The 22,970-nt window shown below is 42.0% G+C and overlaps 1 protein-coding gene across 3 annotated transcripts in view; it reads right to left on the bottom strand.

Annotated features, from left to right (window-relative positions):
- The window catches only part of SUCO (SUN domain containing ossification factor), a 35,762-nt gene extending 17,322 nt beyond the window's left edge, over positions 1-18,440 (bottom strand). For 2 of the 3 annotated variants that reach the window (XM_065648977.1, XM_065648978.1), the window contains exons 1-10: positions 18,188-18,440; positions 10,778-10,886; positions 8,413-8,514; positions 6,992-7,134; positions 3,602-3,742; positions 3,274-3,421; positions 1,252-1,372; positions 892-1,016; positions 359-426; positions 153-260 (exon numbers count right to left, since the gene is read on the bottom strand). In XM_065648977.1, coding sequence (XP_065505049.1) covers positions 153-260; positions 359-426; positions 892-1,016; positions 1,252-1,372; positions 3,274-3,421; positions 3,602-3,742; positions 6,992-7,134; positions 8,413-8,514; positions 10,778-10,886; positions 18,188-18,252 — 1,130 coding nt within the window. In that variant the 5' untranslated portion in view covers positions 18,253-18,440. The remainder of the gene's footprint in view (positions 1-152; positions 261-358; positions 427-891; positions 1,017-1,251; positions 1,373-3,273; positions 3,422-3,601; positions 3,743-6,991; positions 7,135-8,412; positions 8,515-10,777; positions 10,887-18,187) is intronic. The other variant, XM_065648979.1, reaches the window with a different exon arrangement.
- Positions 18,441-22,970: the final 4,530 nt, after the last annotated feature.

Here is a 22,970-nt window from a genome sequence, read left to right as displayed (position 1 = left end):
GTAGCTGGTAATATACACAAAGAAAACCCACGTAATTTCACAATGAATTACACTATTGACAACAACAGGCATACAGAGATCGCGTTTTATTAAGCCATCCACTTAATAACTATTCCATTTTTCATTCAGAATTGCAAGTTTTGATAACATACCTGTCACTAATAGACACTAGAAAGTCTTTAGGAGTGGAAGAGAATAATTCATGATTTGCAATGTCAAGCTGCTTTACTTGGACTGGTTCACAGAGCTCGATAACAAACCTTGAAGACAAAGAGGAAAATACATAGGTTACATACAGTCCCACTGTGATGGAAACCTATAACCACTCCTGGCACACAAATAAACCTCAGTAACCTACCAGATTTTAGTACTGCAAGGATTTAGCATATAAAGGTCCATGTTTTCCATCAAAATAGCTGAAGTGCTCTGTGTAAAGAAGAGAATTAGTATTTTAAATTGTATGGGAGATTCTAATGTGGTAGCAAGGGTTTTTGCCCTCTCTCCGAAAATAAGTTGCTCTTAGTCTAAGTAACTAATATCCAAGTTTCATAACATTCTAAGCAAGATAATACACAAGAGACAGTATGCCATACTCCTTTTGGGCAATCATAGATTATTTACTATGGCAATTATTTACTATTTATTACAACTTTGTTCAATTTCTGTACTCTGCTCCCCTTCCAAGAGATAAACTATGGCAATCCCTATTAAAACAAGGGACAGATCATAGTATGTTCATTTTTTTGTAAATCAAAAATCACAATAAACCCAAACACAAAAATAAAAATTACTTTAGAAATGAGTGCTGAGTTTTAAATAAGTCTACTTTGTATGGCTTATTGCGCAAGAGTAAACTGAAATAATGTACACTAATAATTAGCAAGTGTTTACCTTTGCCTCTGGATTCGCTGCCAGAATTTTGGCACCACATTCTACAGAGGCATAGTTATTTCTGTTTTTCTGGACCTTTTTTGTGGAGTGCTGCCCACCAACTGCAGAAGGGTGCATTGACTGACCTAGGAAGAAGAAAATATTGCTACTATAACAAACCACAAAAAAACCAAACAGTATTTTCACTTTCAGGGAACTTCTGCTCACTGCTTTTCTGCAATAAGTGCTATCAATTATGCAGTTCTAGTAGAAAAACAAAGTTCCAGGCTGCATTCCAAATTCAGACAGTTTCACTATTCAAATTTGAGACAAGATGGAAGTGGTCTGTATTTAGACCAAACCAATGAATCCCGAACTTACTCTTCTCTTTCTCTACTTCCATGACTTTCTTCTTCCATTCATCAAATGTTGGAATGTCTTCAGGGTCCTTTGGAGTCATCACTGACGTAGGGTCGATTTCTCCTGTTTTCTTGTAGTCTTTCTGCAAGAGAAAGCCATCAACTGTGAATATTTTTCAGTACCAACAATGGAAACGAATATGAACCTGAATGCTTTTTTAAAAAAAAAAAAAGCATGCGCTCATCAAGTCAACAGCAGATGCATCATGTTAAAAACTTAGTGCCAAGGTAAGCTCATAAGCCAGGAAAAACACGTGATGATCTCGCCTCAGAATTATAGATTCTTTCACTGCTGGTAATTTTTGTGGCTAAACTAATATATTTGAAGTAAAACATAAGCATTCTGTCTCATAAAACATCTGCTTTTTCTTGTTGTTTTTCCGCCTCCTAAGGAGAAAAGGTTTCCAGGTAGCAGAAATCTTCAAATATGAATGCTGGTCATGCCATAATTCTAGAGGTCCACTAGAGTTTCTGAACATGTCAAAAACCAGCAGAATGAGATATTAAAATGTTTAATTATCAAAGAAATAATGCTTTGGACTTGTCTGATAATGCAGCAACCCTTTTAAGTTAACCATACGCTATACCGTTTCAAGTCTCCTCCTTTGTAAAAACACATTTCCAGCACACCACCAGATCCGTGAAAAGCTTTTGCTTGACATTTCAAGTGTAGAGGTTATTTTGTAGACAAGATTTTACAGGTAGTTTCCAGAATGACTGCTTTATTGGTTGATATTTCCTCTGCACTTAAAGCAAGAAATCTTTCACATACAGTTCTATAGCTGAAAGTCCTCAAAAGAGAGCCAAACCCATATATTTGGAGATAAGTGACAATAAAATTCTTCACATTACTACAGTGCAACAGAACTTTAGATGTGGCATACCCAAAAATACATCCCCAATACAATTAGGAATGAGAGGACCTAAAAAAAGGTGTATCTTCCTCTCCCAAGAAAGTTCAGGGTACAAGATCTTCCTTGGACTATGACAAAAGTGTAAAGTCAAAAATCTGACTAAGCAATGCCAAATCACGCTCTTAACTAGGACATCAGGCCAACACCATATTTATTTAAATTGAGATCTTTAAAACATTAGGCTAAATAAAGAAAATCCTGGATTTTTTAAATACTGGTTTACACCAATTTGTTTGTAGTAGGTTGTTTAGAAGACTCTTCCTAACTGCATGTAATTATTTTAAGGCATGCTGTACTCTGTTCAATAATCTTGGGAAAAACTTCTCAGTTTTAAAAGAGAGCTATCAAAATTATATTACCAACAGTTTAAATGTGACCCTAAAATAGCAAAAAATGGTATTGCCGTGTCCTTGGTCATTCTTTACTTATTCAAAAACATAACCTTTAGGAAGCGCCTGACAGTAAGAACATAAAAGCAGTCATACAGTTAAGTATAAAAGACCAGTCTGACTAAGCATCCCACTTTAACAGTGGACAAATAAGATATCTAGGAAAGAATAAAAATACACCACACATTTTTTATTTCCTCCAACTGTCATCTTTGCCTCTAGCCATCTGCTTACTACTTGGGGACTTCCTGACTCAGTCAAGATTCAACCCTCAGACTTCTATAAGTTTACCTGGACTGTGCAACCCCTCCTCCCTTTAAAAATAATAAATAAATAAAATCAGCATCCTGCAGGAAGCCCCAACTTAACTGTTACATAAAGAACATTTCTTCTGGATCCTGCTTCAGATAGTTTTGATTTGCCCAAATCTTGTGTTTGAAGAGACTTAGGTCAGAAAAACTGTGCCAATGGATCAGTGTTGCTGCCTTTTTCTCCCATTTTATTATAGCCTTGTTAACACTGCAATATCAAAACCACACACAGTGCTGAAAATGCGAGGGCTGTGCATTTATAAAGTAGCAATCAGAAAACCGATGGATATCACTCATCTTTAACATTGGTGATAACGTAACAGAGGACATTAGGCTCTTCTGGGTACTGAGTGGTATCAGTCCTGCTTACCTCCTTTAAGTTCTCTGAAGCATTTAGGGCAGATTTTTGCTCATCTGCTCCCTTTTCAGCTGCTGAAACTTTCGAGTCAAACTCGGATTTTGTCTTCTTTCCCTTGCCATGTGAAGAAGATATGTTCTCTATATGTTGACCTGCAAGGCTGAAAGTTTTAAGAGTATTAGGACCTATAAAACGATCACATTTTCAACGATACGCAACACTAAACACACACACAACTACGTAGTTAAGCAAGCACATGCAAATGTTTGTTGCAAGGCCAAGACAGAAAAGAACGATTACTTTTCAATTATTCAGAAACACAACCTACTTCAATACTCACCTTTCTGGTGGGCTGACAAAAGAGGAAGGCTCACTCTGAGGGTCAGCCTCAAGTGTCCCACCAGTATCACAGTCAGGTTCTGACTGCTCAGCTTCACTAGAGCTGACTACAGGGATATCAGCACGGGAATTTTCTATTGCACTGAAGGGAAAGAAATAACATGCTTTTTACCCTTCTGATAACACAAGTAACCCTGCTAATCAACCACACAGCTAGAGATATTTGAAAGCAACAGTCTCACAGAAACAATTCAGAAAAGAGGAATGAAGTATGCTATACTTTTAGAACTGCATTCTCAACTGTACCCACGCAAGAATGGAATTTCCTTTTCCAGACTGTTTGTCTCAGCAAAGGAACACAAAGCTGGCTTCTCATCTCCCATCTCATCTGCAAATGGATCATTTTTCCCATCATCACTACAAATTAAGAACAGCTTCAGAGTTACATGACTGCCAGCAACTTTCCTTTTCAAAGGATCAAAACACGAGACTGTCCACCACTAAAAGCTCCTAATGCTCCCAAGTCAATGGGCAGCAGTCAGAACAGAACTTGGCTAAAACTAGAGAAGTGGTGGCATAACAATATGTAGTAGCTAGCCTGACTTCCTTTCCACTATTTTTTTTTGCTAGTGTAATTAAAAATGAGGTAGTGCATTAGACATTAACCAAGCTGCATCAGCAGCCTGAACTAGCTAATCTGCCCACTGCTCTACTCCCTCTCTCCCAGAAAGGCTGAACATGCTGCATCAGACAAATCCTAAGGCAAAAACCAAAAAGAAAGCCTCCCTTGTGTGCTCTTTAGGAATGATGGAATTGGTGGGGAGGAGAAGAAGGATAAATAATAACTTTCAGTTGGTAACTTCTGTGACTGTCCTCTCTGCTCCAGTACAGGGATGACTTTCATATTGATCTAGAAGGTTATAAACCAGATCTAAAAGCTTTATTTTGCCTCCTAAATTTCAACATAAGCTTTCTTCGATGTCAGTAGCAAACTAGGTTAATCCAACATCATTATACAGAGCTGTCAAAACACAAACAGCACATCGGAAACTTAAAAAGGGATCTTTTTGGTTCTCTGACTGCTACACTTATCAACAGAAGCAGCTGCAACAAACCCAGAGAGCCAATTTTAGCACCTCTCATATGGTAAAGTTCCCACAGTATAAAACAAAAAACTCACAGGTATTCAAGACTTTTTGCTACGTAACAAAATGTAACAAACACTAGGAATACAAGAATTTATTAGCAACAAACAGGCAGCAGTTTCTCTGAACGCCCCAAAATGCATATAACCGAGATGCACACAGTTTAACTCTGCATGTAACGCCTTAGTGACTGAAGGTTGACCACTACACTTAATTTTATAAAGCTCCACATATTCTCGATCTCGGTGGATAGATGACAGTATGAATAATTATCAACTAAATAAAACATGAGAGAAGTGTGAACTCATAAATACCCTGATATCAGGGTGTACCTGACTGGACTCAAATAACTAATTTTGGCAGAAGGTGAATAACACCAGCCTAAAAGCTGCAGTACTCCCTCTCCTTTGGGTACTTTCATTAGTAAGTAGCTTTGCCTTAATTTTTGAAGTGCATTACCAAGCTGACTTCACACAGCAGCTGTCTTTACTTGCACCCACAAGAGGAACTCAGATTATTTTTCAAGAAGTTTTCCCCAGATTAGGTCTGGATAGAAAAGCTACAATCAGTGCTGTCCTAAAAATGATTCATTACAAAACAAAAATAGTTTGGAATAAAATTACTTCCAGGATATTTTGACATCAGACCGGTAACACCTAAGGGAGCTGGACTTTGTTACACTGATGGGAATGAGCATTTAAAACAGGAAAAATGCTGTCGAAAAATTACAAATGCAATGGAGTCTTTTTAAACATCATGTTTAACTATGGAGTTAACTATGGAGTTGGACTACAGCTGTTTTGGATACGACAGTTAATCTGTACATAAAGAGAATATTTATACATTATTTCTAACTTCAGTTTAGCTTTAAATATGCATCTCTCTTATAATCATTCTAGCCTTTCTTCCTGTAAATGGTAGTGTCAGAACACCACCGTCAAGCATTAACTAATATATCAGGTGCTCCAAAACAAGTTTCTATTTTCATTTGTTTCATAGATCAAGTCTTCAGAGTTCATCACTCTAGTATTCCCCAACTATGACAGCAAGACTGCTTTCAACAGTTACAAGAAACCAAGCTGAATGCTGAAAAGAAAACATCCTGAATCTCCTACTAAAGACCTGATAAAAGTCAGACTTGTAACACATTACACAAACTAATCAGCAGTCAATAAACTCTATAAAAAGAAACATGCTGAAATTACATTCCAGTTTTGCTTTATAAAAACTGCAAATTTGGGAAGCTTGATTTTCAAAGACTTGCAATTACAGATACTTAGGAAGCACCAAAAGGTGCTTAAGCATTAGCCTTAGCAGACTAGGCAAAATCAGTCAGCAGACAAGATTTCCAGACCTCTTCTATGCTGAAGAAACTAAATTGGGTAAATTAAAAAAAAAAAAATGGACCCTTAAAAAACACAAAACACTAAAGAGAAATCCACTTCATTTTAAGTGTGTTGAATTTTTATCTACCAAAATATTAGATCTTTATTAGCAGACAATCAGAAGAATACATCCCCTTAGCACACATTAAAAAGCCCAGGAGAATTTTGTGAAAGTACCTAGAACTATATACACATGAACGTCTATACTACAGTTCACGTTTGATAGCACAACATTCCACAAGAGAAGGGAAACAAAACAAAGCACGTCAACTCTTGCAGAATGCCCGCAGTAGAGGTAGCTCTGCTATACACTACTATGTACCAGAATTACAAACTGTCTTGGTTGCACTTATACTTAAATTTGCTATTTCATCAAAAGTCTCTTATATCAGAACTTATTTAAGACTGCTCTAAGTCTTAGAATAAAATTCTGCAAAGTTCTTCCTTACCTGAAAGCAGAGGCCATTGCTAAAGTAGCCTTGATGCTTGTTATTACAGACGCAAAAGCACATTTGTGAAGGGCAGAAATCCTAATGGTAAAGACCTGAGGACTTTTATAGTATATATTGCCTAGCACATAGAAGACACTGGATGTTTTTGTGTCAAAGCAGCACCTTAGAGACTGATAATGGCAACAGTATGACACTTCACTCAAGTACACAACTGAATCCATGCACTGAGGAAATGATGGCATATTCTATTAACATTGGCACCATAAACCAAAGTACAGCAAAAGAATAGTGTGGGACAGTCTAGTCTCATCCCTACTACACCTGAAGAGGTAATCCTTTTAACAGCATCGGAGTAAGTGATATTCTCTGAAAGATCAAACCACTAAAATATTAATTAAAAAAAGCTTACTCAGGCTGCGAGACTGGAGGTATCTCTGAGGTAGGTGAACTGGAAATGTTTTCAGTGCTTGCAACTATGCTAGATGAAGCTTCATTTAAATCTGCTGAAAGTGGAGTCTCAACTTCAGGCTGGCTTGTTCCACTCATTGTAGTCTGTGAAAACATTACAGGTGAACACAGGTTTTCAAAACTTGAACAGGAAAAGCATTCATGCAGTAACATCTAGTATGAAGTTTTAACAGCTCAGCAGTTCAGATTTCTGTCATCAATGAACCTGAAAAGCAGACAGCAAAACAGTTGCTAGGTGGTATTCAGTGCTGCTTTGGAACAGTTGAAACACTTTCACAGTCTGTAATATTAGTGTAAGAGAAATTAATTGGAAAAGGCATGTGGAACAGCTTTGTCAATCATGCATTTCTATAAAGAGGCAGCCAGAAGAAAATACACTTGAATATTTCAGCAACCGAAAGAAATAATGCTGTTTGTGTGCTTCATTACCATAAAATTTATATTTAGTATTCTCATCCTAAGCTTAATTTTTGGGAAGGCTTTTGATTTTATCACTCCAATAGAGGTCCAAAATTACTTATAGTCTATGAACAAATATAAAAATCGCTTATCACTTCTGAGAGTCTAGTAGTCTTGAGTCTTATTTATCCTAGCCTTCAGTTTTCATAAGTCCTTGCACAGCATAATCAAAATAAGGCTAAATCTGGAAGAGTACCTAACCACTGAAACAGGTCAGAATACCTCTTGCAGCAATAGAAAATGCCATTAAACAAGAGGTGGATTAACTCCAAGTCATCTGACTGGACATGAGGAGGTCTGGAATGTTTTACTGTAGAATTATGTATCTAAACCATGCAACATATATCCGGAAGTATGTCCTATGTATGTTGTCTTATAATCTACAAAACAAAAATACATATAGCAAATAGATCACCTTTAACAGTGGGCTTTGTAATACTTGATGCCAAGCATTAATGGTATTAATGGCACATTCAACTGAAACACAACCCTTTTTCCGTTTTAACTAAGGAAATAAAACAGACAGAAGCCATGAGGGATCGAAGCTAAAATGGACTGCTACGATCCCCTAGTCTAATCTACATAAAAGATCTCAGTGAGGTTTTGTTTTGTTTCCAAAGAGACTTCCATACCTATAACATCCAATTTAATTTATCTTGGGAAGCTTTAGTCAGTACCTACAAATATTAAATTATTATTACTCATGCACATGGGAAATGCAAGATCTGTTAGCTCACACATTTTCTCCCCCATTGGAAACATGAGTCTGACAGCCACCCTGCACGCAAGCGAAATGCGATAGATAGATGGTTACTATGAGCTTTAGATATCCAAAACGAAAGACACTGAAATCCAAGAAGCATTTGAAGAGTGTATGGAGACAGTGAATGAAACAAGTCTTGCCTGGTCAGATTTTGTAAAGTCATCAAGTAGCTCTTCTGTAGGGTAACTCCATGTACTTGAGTCTGCATGCTCAGACTCCAGTCTGGGACCAGCCGCTTCCCCCTAGAATATTAAAGGTGAAACAACAGTTAGTATGCAGTAACACCGGCCTTCTAGTAAGAGGAGTTACTTCTGGTACAGACTGAATACTACCTTTACAATAATCAAAATATCAATGAGAAGTTAAGCTACACAAATCTCCAGAGCCATGGCCCACATACATTTAAAATCTCATCTGTATAAAAACTACAGCAAGTTCAACTGATTAAGTTAAAACCTCACAGAAAAGACCATTCTAACACTATCTTAAATTGTTTGTGTACTAAGGAAGGTTAATCATTCTGCTATGATTTCCCATGTCAACAAATCCTTCCTATCTCCATGCTGCCCAAAATAGGAGGAAAAAAAAAAACTCCTAAGATGACTTGCAACAGACCACCACTAAAAAATAACACTTGGCACATTTCAGTCATAGCAGCCTTATCACCAGAACCAGAATAATTTCACAAGTCTGCCATAACCTTTAAAAAGCAACTATATCTTTTACAACTACAGATTAACAATTGAGTGCAGTGAATTCACAAAGTAGAAAAGAATAGACACTTGAGGGGGGGAAAAAAGTTCTAAAACCATCGGACCGTAGAACGAACAAGAATTTACTTGCCCCTCAAACTTTTTTTTTTTTAAGTTGTGAGTACAGCATATGCAAGTTATTTTTGAGCAATGCTTTGCAGCCAATCTGGTATAAATTTACATACCACACGTTTTATAAGGGCTAGCTAAAATCCTGTGGTCAAGGACTGCAAGTACTAGTGTTCAGATCCAAAATGGGCTGTTACACTATACACGATCATATTAATTTGAGAGTTCAGGCATACAATGAGGAGCAGGAAGTGCTAATTTGAGCAGGCAAATTTAAAGACAACAGCTAATCAACATCTTTGCCCAAATATTATTAGCTCACATCCTACGCCCCAAGATTAAATAGCATCAATGCCTCAAAGAGACAACTGATCTAAGGAAAACTGATCAAGGGCTGCAAGACTGCTCTTCTGGAGCAGGACAGCTCCAGCAGCCTTGTTAAGAGTAATAGACACATGCTTAAGATTTCTCATACACCCAAGAATTTTTTCTTTTATGAGTAATAAAGTACAGTATATTTCACATCTTTCAGTTTAACTTGAGAAATCTGCTTAAGTATGCACCATGTTAATAGAATGAAGGGAAGAACGTTGCAAAAAAAGTAGGAAAATATAGACCGGTGGCTTCCCAGTCTCAAAACTTACTTGATCTTTCCAGTTTTACTACATGAGCCATTAAACTTGAACAAGACTTTTTTCAGGCAGCCAGAACAACAGGACTGAATTCTATTTGGCCACACAAGCTGACAAAAAGCACGGCTACCCTAGATGTTGAAATGCTTAAGAAACCTACAATATTTAAAGTTTTGTTTTCTGGTCAGACAGCTCTCCACTTGAGTCAACTAAAATGTTCAGCGCACATTGTCCAGGTTTGATGTGGCATATAAAAGCTTTCTTGGAATGAGGACCATGATTAACACTACGAAATGGGAAGACCAATAACATCAATGCTACCCATGCTTATCACAGGACTGATTCTTCACCTGTGAAAACAGGTAAGTGAAATTACCGTGACTTTCCGACATGACTCAACAGCTTGGGAACTCACTATGAAACTGCAATATGCAGAAACTTGTTATGAGTTAATCAGGGTGGGACGATTACACTCAATTTAACGTAAGGTGCTGAGTAACGTAAATAAGAAAGGGACAGAATCTTGTTTATTAGCATTTCACATATGTATTTTAGCTTTGTTAATTTTTATTAAACAGGAAGGAAAAAAGGGATAAATACTGACTTAATAAAACAATTAATCTTAAAGCATCTATTTAGGACAACAATTTGTGCATTAGGTTTTTAACATAGATGCAACTGGCATACTGTGGCCTAGACTTATCCAGGCCATCACCTCTTAGCATGGTCTCTACAGAGCCACATACTGTCCCTGATGACCACTTCTAACATCTGGCACTCAAACAAAAAAAATCTGAGCCACCATTAGCAATTTTCCTATTTGTTCCTCGCTACACACAAACTGTCCAGCTGTATTGTCACATAGCTGCAACAAACTTGAAGTAAAGGAAAACAAAAGTGTGGGAAGAAAACATCATGGCTGACAAAACAAGCGAGTACATAAAATATTCTGGCCAAGAAGATTCCATGAATCAAAGTGTATGAATCAATTTTTTTTAAATTTAATATCACGCCAGACTGAGTAGCTAATTAACATGATTTATTCAGCATACCTTTTCCTGGACATTTTCATCATCATTTGCCAGGGCACAAGCATCACCTGAAGCATATTGCACCGCTGATGAAAGACTGTCTTTACAAAAGACATGCCAAATAGGAAGCCTATTAAAAATAAATAAAAGAGAGTCAAAGGCTTGATTTAAAATGAACAACATTTTAAAATTCCCTTAGCTTTGTCTCACTCAACCTTTTTTCATCTGTTCCCATGAGGTGCCTAAAAATAAAAATATGCACATACAGTCCATATGTAATTGATCAAAACTATTGGAGGGCTTAACTAATTTGTGTCACCTTCCACTTCGTGACACGGTATCACCCCGTATCAAGTATCAAAAAAGTATCAAAAGATACTTTTGTCTTTTGGAAGCAGCAAATTTGTAGTGGGTTTTCCGTCACTAATTTTTAAGTTACTGCAATTTAGAAAGAATTTGAATCAACTATATCCATCATATAGTAACAGGATATCTTTAGCAATGATTACTACTAAGCAAAAACTAAAGCCATAGATTAAAAAAATAAAGCTCCTTATTCCCCTATACAGATCGTACCCGAGAAAATTCTGCATGGTCAGCAGCATCAAGCACATTTCAAAGAATTAGAGAAAATAAGGCTGATGCAAAAAAAGTCATGAAAATGCAGAGACAAATGGCAAACCAGGTGCTGGCTTTAGCTACAACCTCCATAGAGATTTGTTTTGTACTTGCAGTTCCAAGCAGTTTTGCTTCTCAGTAGAAATGGATTTATTTTCACAGAACAACACCAAATATCTATACAAACACTTGCATCAGAACAGCATCTTTTGTTGCTTATAGTGCATGGCCCCTTCACATCCCAAAAAACATCTGTACAGCAAAACATGAGACTTGGAGTCCCAAAGGCCAGGAAAGGTCTTCATGCAGACTTTGAATAAGTCCAGCAAAATGCAATGCAAATTGAGCTTTTAGTGAGGTTTCTAACTATACTCAAACATCAGAGTCACCTGCCACTATCTTACTATCTTTCAGCATTCTGCATATTCATTCAACAGGCTTCTTTAGCCTGTAAATGATACAGCTCATAATAAAAAAAAAAAAGCCAAATGGTATAGCACCTCTTAAGCATCTCTCTATATGCAGAAAGACAACAAACATGAAAACTTAAGTGTTAATTTACAGAGAACAGAATTCCCATTGAGTTCAGGAAACTTGCACAGTATGTCCAGTGAACACACAGCAGCTTCTGTATCTGTATATATTAATACACCCTTCCCTTTCTCATGACAAGAGTAGCATTTTAATGCTGGCTTGAAAACAAGGAGATCTAATGCCCAAATAGTACAGGAGATTAGTCACTAGATACACTGTCTCAGGTACAAGGTGTATCTTCAAATGACTTAACAGTGCAGAAACACTCCAAGAGATTGTTCCAAACACATAACCAACACTTCGTGACTTACATGAAAGCAGAAGTTTTCAATACTTCAAATACAGAAGTTTCAAGTATGATTCAAAATAGCAGCAGCTATTAAACCTCATCAAGAACAAAGGAACTTAAGCACGAGTATTTTAGTATCATCATTAATGTAGTTTAAGAGCCATTGTCTCTAGTACAACATGAATTTTTCAGCTTGATGTGCACAAACCCAAAAGCAAAAGCTTGCAAGCCCAGACACAGAAGGGGGGGGAGTAATCTTCACTCTTCACAGGGCAGGCACATACTATGGTTCTCTACTGAAGCAGAAAGTCTGCTCACCCCTATCTGAATGGTAGGGTACACGTATTGCCATACGAATTAGCTATGGTCTACTGATGGCTGTTAGGCTTGTGAAAGGAATGCACTGAAATTCAGAAGTGCGGGTGGTTTTGAAATTGCAGTGTACATTTCATGTGAAAGACCATCCAGTTCTAATTCGGCTCAAACTCTGTAAGTAATTGTGAAGGAGGTTGCAGAAGACTATCAGAGATAGTGAAACTATTGATAACTGCTTTGACAAGCACAAAAATCAAGTAGAAAGTAAACAACTGCTAAGAAAAATTAATCATATACATTACAGCTGATAAAAAAAATCCAAATTAGCAGAACATGAAGATAAGAGCAGTTTTTCCACAATTTGATCTTCCCAGAGATAAACCACCTAAGCTATCCTTTCCAAAGACTTTATACAAAAACACCGACACAAGGTTCAATTCAAATTCATCTGTCCTCTAAATGACCCAAGAGTTTTCTTAAAGTCTCCCCAAACAAGACCTATTTCTGGACAATGGAGAGTGCAGGAGTTCAAAACAGTTTACGGTTGACACCTGTGAAACAGAATAATTTTAAGCCAAGGGAAAACAGAAGGAAGCTATCACCAGTGTACCCATTACCAAGCTCTCCTTGAGTGTGCAGGGAACAGTCTCTCTCCAGGAGGATCACTGACATTTTCTGCATCTCTCGAAGGGTTGTATTACCAACAGGTGCGGATGCACCAATGCCAAACAGCTAAGAGGGAGAATTAAGATGTCAGTCCCTGCTGTGTGACACTTCTCTACTGAAAATATTCACAGGATCAGTTCAGCATACACCTGTGCAAGAGAAGGTGGGCAGATTTCGGACCTAAGGGGCAAACAGCCAGCACAATAGGCCTACGAATGAGGCTTGGTTGAAGCTTATCTTCTTGATTACAAAATAATTTAGTCTGGAATAATCGGTTTAAAAAAAAAAAAAAGAGAGAAGTTGTGAAAGGGTGAGGAAGGCAGGAAAATCTTTTGCTTTGAACAAATCATACAGGTCTGTGACTGCTATCACTAGCCTAACTGTCAAAGAGAAAGAAGGCTCTCTACGAACAAGGAGCTCAGCAGATCCACAGCCAGACTCTCAAGTCTGCACTAACCCACCTTCCAGCCACTGGTAATGCAGAAAAAAATGGCAAAAGGCTCATCAGTATCCATCGGCAGCTTATTCAGAAGATGCAGTCACAAAGCTGTCTTGCTGCCCATAGGCAGCATGAAGCACAAGCTTGGTAAGAGCAAAACCAGCTTTTCTCAGTGCCATGCTCCAGCATCTGGAAGCAGTGGTACACATGGGAAAACACTGGTCCAGGTTGCCCAGAGAGGTGGTGGATGAACCATCCCTGGAGACATCCCAGGCCAGGCTGGACAGGGCTCTGAGCAACCTGAGCTGGTGCAGATGTCCCTGCTCATGGCAGGGGGGGCACTGGATGAGCTTTGAAGGCCCCTTTCAACCCAGACCGTTCTGCAATTCTATAAAAAGGAGGGAACCCTCACTCTCTCCTCAGTAACTTAATGGACTCAGTCTTTCTTTCAGAACAGTTCAGGAAGCGTGAGTTCCATTGAAAAAGGCCTGAAGAACAAAGTAAACCTCTCAGAAAATGAAGACCGGGCTTCTATGACAATGGCATTATTTCAGGCAGTCAGAGGAAGAAAGCTACCTTCAAGGCACTGACTGCTTTAGCACAACCTCCAGAGACACAACACTCGTTGCTGCATATGCAGTAGAAATAACTGTTGATAAATGCAAAGAACCACCATTAATCTTGTAAAATGCTGATAAAAAAAGGACAAAACAAAACAACACACCATTCATTTAAAGGCTATTTATTACCACAGGAGAGCTGCATGCATTACTAAGATAATTTTAAAAGTTCTGATGGATCTTTAAGGGAGAAAAAAAGCTGAGACTAGATCTACTCTTTGCAAAGAATGTGCTCTCCAGACTGTCTAATGGAATGCAACACAAAAAGACATTTAAGTCACATATTCAGAAAAGCCCAACACAAAGACGCTTCAGACAATACTGAATTTCATAGCTTCAGACAGTGAGATTCCAACCATTGGTTTAAAATACTGCTTTCAGCATTTTAAATGCGTTATCATGCAAAGACTACAAAACAAGGTTACAGTGGCACCATATACTTCAAGTCAGCCACATTGATACAAGCCTTACTTTACTGATGCAGCAGATTCACAATTTAACTACAACTAAAGAATCCTGATGCACACATGCACTTAACCCTCATCTTCCTTTTACTCATAGTTGTAAAACCAAGGATGACAAAAGAGTTCATAAAAGCTAAGTAGATCAGACTGTGCAAAGCACTTTCTGGGACAGAATGAAACATAGACAAGCTAGTGTATGCACGACTTCTTTATTAAACTCATAGCTAACACTTGGAAAGCACAGCTTATGGCAGGCAAAAGCTGACATCAGAACAATTCATACAGGTTACTCGTCAAACAACTGTCACAGCTAGCCTCAGTTCAGATAGTTCCAGTACCCCCTATAAGCTTCTAAATCCACTTCACTTCTTCAGCTCTGTATATTGTCAAACTACAAAGCATTACAAGTTCTGTAAGTATTTTTTTACATTATGATCATCCACACAAAGGAATTAAACGAAGCAGTAAAAAAATCTCTGTAAATTCAGGACAACAGGAGTCATTTGTCATGTACAGTCAAAGCTTCAGTCTGCACAGACGTGTATTATTTTTAGAGCACTACATTCCTAAGCCTTACCTCCATCAAAAATATTTCTCCAAAACCATGCAGCCATCCCACTCTTTTGAACTACTTGGAACAACCTCACTGGCTGAGGTTTGTCAGAGATCTGCATTTGTTCCATGTACAGTTTGCTTCAGAAAGCTGCAAGTGCTTGTATCTCTCTGATCCTGCACTCCACATTGCCCTCATTAGAAGACAGCAGCTAACAAATCCCTCAACTCAGGCTTCTGGCTTTTTTGTACTGTTCCTGATACACATTTTTAACTTACAGGACAAGATCTTTTTAAACAGTTTCCAGTTAGAAAATTGTCATATCAATTTTTTACCCACTTGATTTTTAGCAACTGATATTTCTCCACTGGACCAACTTCTTCAGGCATGCTTTAAAATGCATGATGGGAGATTTTTTTTAAAAAAAATCCTATTTTAAGCTTAGTTTCATCAAAGAAAAAAGCAACTGTCTGTCCAGGAATGAAACAAAGGCGGGGGGGGGGGTGCGGAGGGGAGGAAAAAAAGAAAAAATAGGAGTCCAAGTAGCCCCAAAAATGTTCTTTCAGCAACTCTGCTTTGCCTTGTGTTTTTTCCCCCCACCATGCTTTTTTGGTTTTAATTTGATCATTTGTTGAACACTACTTTCACCTGTAAGAAAACAGCTTCTCTCCTACTAACATTACATCCTTGGATGATTACATTTAATGACAACTAAATTTAAAAAGCCAACATTTGTCACACATGCCAACATTTAGAACACAAAGCCTCCCATTTACTATTCAAAGTTTCTTAACTGCTTATATGAGCAGAGTCATTGATTTTCTTTTTAGGAAAATGTTACATACATCACAACTTATCACATTACATAGTCCAGCAACAAGGCAGGAATTAATAGATGAGACTTTCCAATCACAAATGTGACACGGCTACTGAAATTAAAGCAAGCTGCAATGCCATCCTGCAAACAGAGAATTTTAAATGCCCTAATGTGAATTTATGTTTGGGCAACAGAGACTAGAGAACTAGAGCTGTAGACCTCGCAACATCTAAGGTAATCTACTGGCTCTTTAATCAAAAGCACCTAGAGTGAGCAGGGTGAACACAGTCTGGATTTCTCCTTTTTAAACAGCAAGAAGTTCGGGATACTCTAGTGCAAGCTCTGAGCTCCATTAAGACACCGCTTGGAAGAGCAATCTCTTCTAAAAAGTCAGAAAAAACACAGCTCAATTTTTCTCCTAAACATACCCAAGATGAACTCAGAAGTTGTCTGAGCTTTACAGAATAGAAATATTTCAAGAAGTTAATTGAACAGGATATGTCTTTATCAATATGGAACAGGCAACTGAACTTTCTTAAAACAGTCCCATTAAAACAGTAAACTAAGAACACAACAAGAAAAAAATTACATCCATATATCACTAAATTGAGAAAACCTTTGGTAACAAATTACATTGAGGCGGAAACAGGTTATCAGCCCTCAAGATACAGTAACAAACAAAATCTGTCTTCCTAATGAGGATCCTAACAAGAAGAACCTTCCATGAGAAAAAACAAACAAACAAACAAACAACAACCCACATAATTTTCCAACAAGTAAAAGAAAAGCTGTCTGGACAGCTACATCAGGTTCACAGTTAACTTACATAGCTAGGAGCTTTTTCTTTTAAAGTTTTGCTAAATGTAAACACAGCAACAGAGTTTAAGCACTTTTTAGACTCACTGTATTGCCTCCTGAAAACAGGAATGTGATGACACGAACCAAATTTGCTCCACGATTGCCCAAAAACAGTAATGCAAGTGTCAGCAGCAGATTTGCAACTGATTCTGTACAGAAACATGTCTCGGCTCCCCTTGTCCATCCAACTAGAATCAACCATGAGACAACGCAGAACTTCAAAACTATTTCATTTTTTTCTCTGCTAAATAGACTATTTAAACAATTTACAGGAAATGCGTTAAAATACTCCAGATACACAGTTATCTCTAACAACTGCTGCTGCTTCAGTTTCTGATATTTGCAGTTTGCTGGTCAAACTGGCTAGCGTTTCTCAAACAGTGAGTCACCGACTTCAAAGGAGGCCAAAGTTTAAGAAGCTTAGAACTTCCCACATAGAAATATATTCTCCTAATATTTGTGTTTTAATAAAAGTCACATTTTAAGGAAGTTTGAAAACAAAGTAAACAGAAGATGCTGGAAAAAGGTATAGCTAAGGTAACCACTGTGAAAAAAACACTCTAAAAGACATAACCAATGCAAAAATGAAAGGGCTCGTTAGCTTTAATTTATCACAACTCCAGCCAGTCACAGAAAATCAGTTTCAAGAATGAGGCATCCTGATCTTTCAGAGAACACAGCCAGAGCTCAGCCCGAAATTAGAAAAGCAAGCCAGCCGTCCGGTTAAAAGCACGGAGTGGCAACTAAATACACACAGAAGTCTACAGAGTAACTTGGAAGCCCTGGTATTTGAGGACTGACTCCACATCCGACACCGCTGCTTGTCACGAACGCGGCAAATGATTCTTATTCACAGCAGCGGGAATTACCCTCCCAAAAGCTGTTACCTGCCTTTTCCTCCCCGGCTGCTGCCAGCACACTCGCACATTCGCATTTTGCCAAAAGGAAGCACCTTCTTTCCCCAACGGCACCGTCTCCGCTCCCGCCCCCCGCTCCGCGCGCCCCCGGCCATCGCCTCCCAGCACCCCGACCAGGGCGCTCCCCGCCGGGCTGCGAAACACTCCCCAGCCGGGGCAGCAGGACCGGGGTCCCCGCGCTGCCGGGGAGGGCAGGGGCGGCGAGGCTAAGGCGGGCCCGGCGCCGGGGGCTGCCGCTGCCCTTCTCCCCGAGAGCCCCGCGCAGGGGGACGCCCGCACTCCCGGGAGACCTCGGAGGAGCCTCTTCCCCCGCGAGAGCCCGCGGCGCGGCCGGGACTCACCAGAGCACGGCGCAGAGGAAGAGGCAGGAGCCCAGGGCCAGGAGCCGGCGGGGCCGCTCCCTCATCGTCTCCCCCGTCTACCTGCCGCGGCCGGGCAGAGGCGGCGCATCCTCCCCGGCAAAGGGACGGCGGGAGAAGCGCGGGCGGCGGCGGCGAGCGCCGCTGAGGAGAAGCGACCGTTGGAGCGGCCCCGACGTGACGCGACACGCGGCGGCGCGAGCGCGGCCGTTACCGCCCGCCGAACCGGGCCCCTCCCCCCGGCCCTTATCCGTTCACGCGCTGAGCTGGAAGGATACGCGTCACCCTCCCCGCCGCTCCGCCACGCCCCTTCGCCCAGCGGCCACCAATGACCTGCGCAGCTGGCGGCGGCCCCGCCTCCCAATCCCGGCTGCCGGAGCAGATTGGCTCCTTCGCTCCAGCGTGACAGCGAATCAAGAGAGCGGTGTTCTATTTCCCCGCCCTTCCAAGGACCCCTGTGAGGTGTCCGCGTGAAATAAGCCGTTAAAGGGAACTCGCCGTAGTAATAAATAACGGCTGACAGCAAAATCCGAGGCCGCGGGGCGTGCGAAGAATGTCATTACCTCCGCTGCGAGGGACATTTTAAGGAACGGCCCTCCGAGCTGACAGGTGGTTTTTTTTTTTTTTTTTGATCAGGCATCTCTGGCTGCCCCACAGAGCCGAGCGCTGATTGGTGTCGGCTGAGGCCCCCAGCAGAAACCCCGCGGCGGAGTGGGCGGGGAAACTCCATTTCCCAGCGGGCGGGCCGGGGCGCGGGGGCTGCTGGGAGCTGTAGTTCGGGGGGGACGGGGAAGCCGCCATTTTGCCGGCGGCGGCTCCGGCCCGTGTGTGTGAGCACAAGGCGTGAGCCACCGCAGCCCTTGCGGGACCAGCGCCCTCCTGTAGGAAACCGTAGTAAATGTTAGAGCGACCTAGTGATTCCTGTTGCTAGTTAAATGGGATGGCAGATGGCTCATGTTATTGATAAGGATGTTCTGAGTCTATTTTGAGGAAACCAGATGTACCGAAACACAGGACAGGAACAAATAAATCGTGGACTGAAGGACAAGATGACGACCAAATGGGGGAGATAATAGAAACGTCAGCCAAAGCCAGAAGGACAGTGATTTTTTTTTCTACAAGGACCCCCGAGTTCAGATAAAGGACAAACTGAGGAAGAGGAGAGCCTTCATCCTGACGACCACCAGATGGGGAGAGAAGACCCTAACACCACGACAGAGCACGCGTATCTATTAGTATGAATATGTATTAGTAGGTGGGATAATTCCCAAAAACAGAGAATTGTAATAACAAAGGGGGGGGTATATAATGACCACTAAAAACTTTGTCAGGTGTGCGTGTAGGTGGAACGCAGATTCCCCACACACCCAGCGCTGCTTCGCTTATCTCTACCACAATAAACTTCTCTTGGGCATAGACTCTGTCTGTGTCGAGTAAGTTTATCTATCACAAAACGATTACCTTGCCAATGTAATAGTCACAGGCAGGATTGCTCATCGAAGCAGGTTTTAGTAACGACTTTGCAGGACCGGGTGTTGTACCTGATGGGAGGCACACGGAACACGGCAAATGGGCCCTGCTTGTATCACCCCCGTCCCGGCCGCACGGTCCCTCCGCTGTTCCCACCGGCTGGGACTCCAGGGTTTACACGCTACCCGGCCCTGCCTCAGTTTACCTGTCTCATCCGTCTAATTCTAACAACCCTCTCCCCATATAAATTTATTAAAAAAATACAGATTCCTGGCTCTTTGGCTACCCTTCCCCCTAGCTTAACTTTTTAAATACAGGAATCAGCTTGCAATCCAGGGTTAATTTGAAGCCACTCTGTTTTACATTGAAGATTTACAGTCAGATGTCTCTCGATCCGGTGAGGTGTCAGGTCCCCAGTTTGTAAAACCAACATTCCTGCTTTAATAGCTCCTTACGCTCCCAGGCCACAGCTGCTGTTGTCCCCAAAGGCGCTGCAGCCCGTGGAGCGGCCCCTGCGGCTGCCCGGGGGGCTCCCAAACGCTGTCATTGACGCTCGGCACCCCCTGCCCTTCCGAAAGCTCCATGTGCCACAGGTCTGGGTGCCAACACATGGAGGAGAAGCCACACGGGAGAAGCTCCAGCTGCACACCAGCTGGGGTTTAACCCCCCCTGGCCAGCAAACCACAGGCTGCGCAAGGAGGGGGCGGATCTGTGCTGTGTCTCTTTGGAAGATGGGGGTACAACAGCACGGGGTGCAAAGCAGGTCCTGCTGCCCCGTACCTTGCAGCTGAGCCAGAAGCCTGGCTTGGACCCGCTGGAGGGGGCTGTGACTTGGTTGAACAGGAGAAAAAAAATTCCTGTGCAAGTCACCAGAAGGTTTTGCAAGAAGCCCGTGGGATTTAGGGTGAACCTCTAGCAGAGGAAAATGGACTCGCTGAACTGCAGTATGGATTATACCGAGATGAAAGCGGCCAGGAGGGCAGCTCAGCCCAGCTGCCCCAGTGCCGCCCAACTCGGTCAGGTCCTGTCACCCCAGGTGCGGGGATGACACAGGAGCAGCCCAACCGGTTACGGGAGCGAGGCAATTCCTGAAAAACGCTGAGAAGCTGCTTCGCAGCACTGGCGGGGCGAGACAGCGCCTTTGCCACGAGGGTTTCTAGAAGAGCCGGTTAACATTTATTAACCCGTTGCTGAGTATTCCCAGCCAGAGCTCTTGCCTGGGTGCTGGCAGGCGGTGCTTTGCTCAGGGCTGTGCCACAGCGTACCCCTGGGACTGCCTCTGTCACCAGCCTCTGCCGTGCTCCTGGGACGGTGATTCCTCCGGCCTCCTTGCCAAGAACTTGGCCTGGGAGGAGGAGACGCGGCTGGGAAGCCACACTTGTTCAGCCCACGTGGCTGCTCTGGGCTGGCACAGCTCTCATGCTACAGTCCCATTACCAGCTGGGGATTAATCACGTATGGCTTAGACCAAACACAACTAACGAGCTGTCACAGAGGACAGATCATTTCAGGGGAACCACCGCAGTGACTGGTCAGGATCATGGAGTAAAAGCCCCTTGGAGTCAGTCCCCACCCAGGTACAAGCGTCCACCAGAATGGCCTGGTGCCATCATCCAGACAGAGATTTTGATCCATCACCTCTGACATACCCACGTACCAGCGCTTGCTAAGCTTGCTTCTCAACCACTGATAATATGAGCAGGATAGCGGTTAAAAAAATAATTAGACATTACCTAATCTCCCAACTAGAGGCCATAATTAAAGCAAAGCCCAATGTACTGTAGGGCTACTTGGGAGCAAATATTTGCGTGGGATCCTCAGAAAGCTCTGCACGATTGTAGCAGGTTTTTGGCTTGCCCTTGGCCAAATTTCTCTTGGCCACATCCCGGGATGAGGTGAGCTGGTGCTGCCGCAGGGCTGAATTCGGGCCACCGTGTCACCCAATTGTGCAGGACCTGTGTCCCCTGGGCGGGCCAAGGGGCACCTCGCTGTGGGGTTTCTGAGCGGGAAACCTGCAAACCCCATGCAGGGAGGGAGCAGCACTTCTCTGTCACACTCTAACAGACCCAGCGTGTTGTATGGGCTGCAGAGAATCTCCCAGAGACGGGAGGCCATCGAGCAATGTTTGACCTTTTGGGAGATGCCTGACCACAGGCTACACCCCGGGCCTCCATCTTTCAGCATTTTCCAGCATTTAGTTGCCACAGATGCTGAGCCTTCGCTCTTATTCACCCTCTCTGCTCTTTACAAAGGCTTCTTGTTTTCCCAAGTGTTGGTGGTTGGTTTTTTTTTTCTTTTCACTTGTGATTTAATTCGCACAAACTCCTTCCTCTTCTGACTATTGATCTTGGCTCCTTACTGGTTAGAATAAAGTAAACCTTTCATAAGCAGGTTGTGACAACACAACTTTTGTTCCTTCCAGACACAATTTCCTGTTTAATTTCCTGACCATTTCTTATTTAGTAAAGGAAAAGCTGTAAATTGCAAGATTGCTTCAGAGAGCTTCCTCAGACTTCAGATGAACCATTAACCACTTGCAGGAGAGAATCCAGCAAACCGGTACAAAACGTAGGAAAAAAAAAAAAAAATCCTGAATTTCTTTTCTTTCTTTTGCAGCTCACACCAAGTGGGGACAAGCTGTGCAAAAAAATGGGGTTGGAATCATTTTCCTTGCAAACCCAAACAGGAGAAACTCTGCTTCCAGCCGAGCTGAGAATTGCTCTTTCATCACTCAATAAAGTCTCTCCGAGACACGGGATTTTGGGGGAGGGTTGTTGCTGCAGGGTTTCACCCCTGGGCTGAGGCAGCAGGGACGGATGGTGGAGCTTGCACCGGTGATTCTGCTCCTGTCACGTCTCACAGCACACGGTGACTCTTGGCAGGGGCTGCGTGACCTGGTGCAGGAGAGTGACTGCTCTGATCTCCAGCCAGCCGGCTCCACTCCGGCCTGAAAGAGCCTTGAAACGTGGCATGGGGAGAGGTTGGTGCGGGCCTGGGGCTCCCAAAAGCGCTGGTGGAGCTGTGGCCTGGGCCTCCTGTGACAGGCTCAGACCCCTCGCACGGCTCTCGGGGGGCACAGCTGGGTCCAGAGAGAGAATTCTTCTGCCTGGCTCTGAGCCCCCCCTTTAGTGGCTCAAAACCTGAAAATCAAAACTTTAACTAAGGTGCTGAAAATTAATTGAAATAGGAATTCCACTTCTGAACACATTTGTATTTGGTTGGCTCACTTTGTGTGGCTTTGTATGAATTTTAAAATCTTGGCTAAGAACAGGAGGCAGAAGGATTGCTCCAGCAG

The sequence above is a fragment of the Caloenas nicobarica genome, chromosome 20 (genome assembly GCF_036013445.1).
Source record: "Caloenas nicobarica isolate bCalNic1 chromosome 20, bCalNic1.hap1, whole genome shotgun sequence".
NCBI lineage: Eukaryota > Metazoa > Chordata > Aves > Columbiformes > Columbidae > Caloenas > Caloenas nicobarica.
The sequence above is the reverse complement of the archived record's forward strand: the minus strand, read 5'-3'. Positions and strand labels throughout refer to the sequence as shown.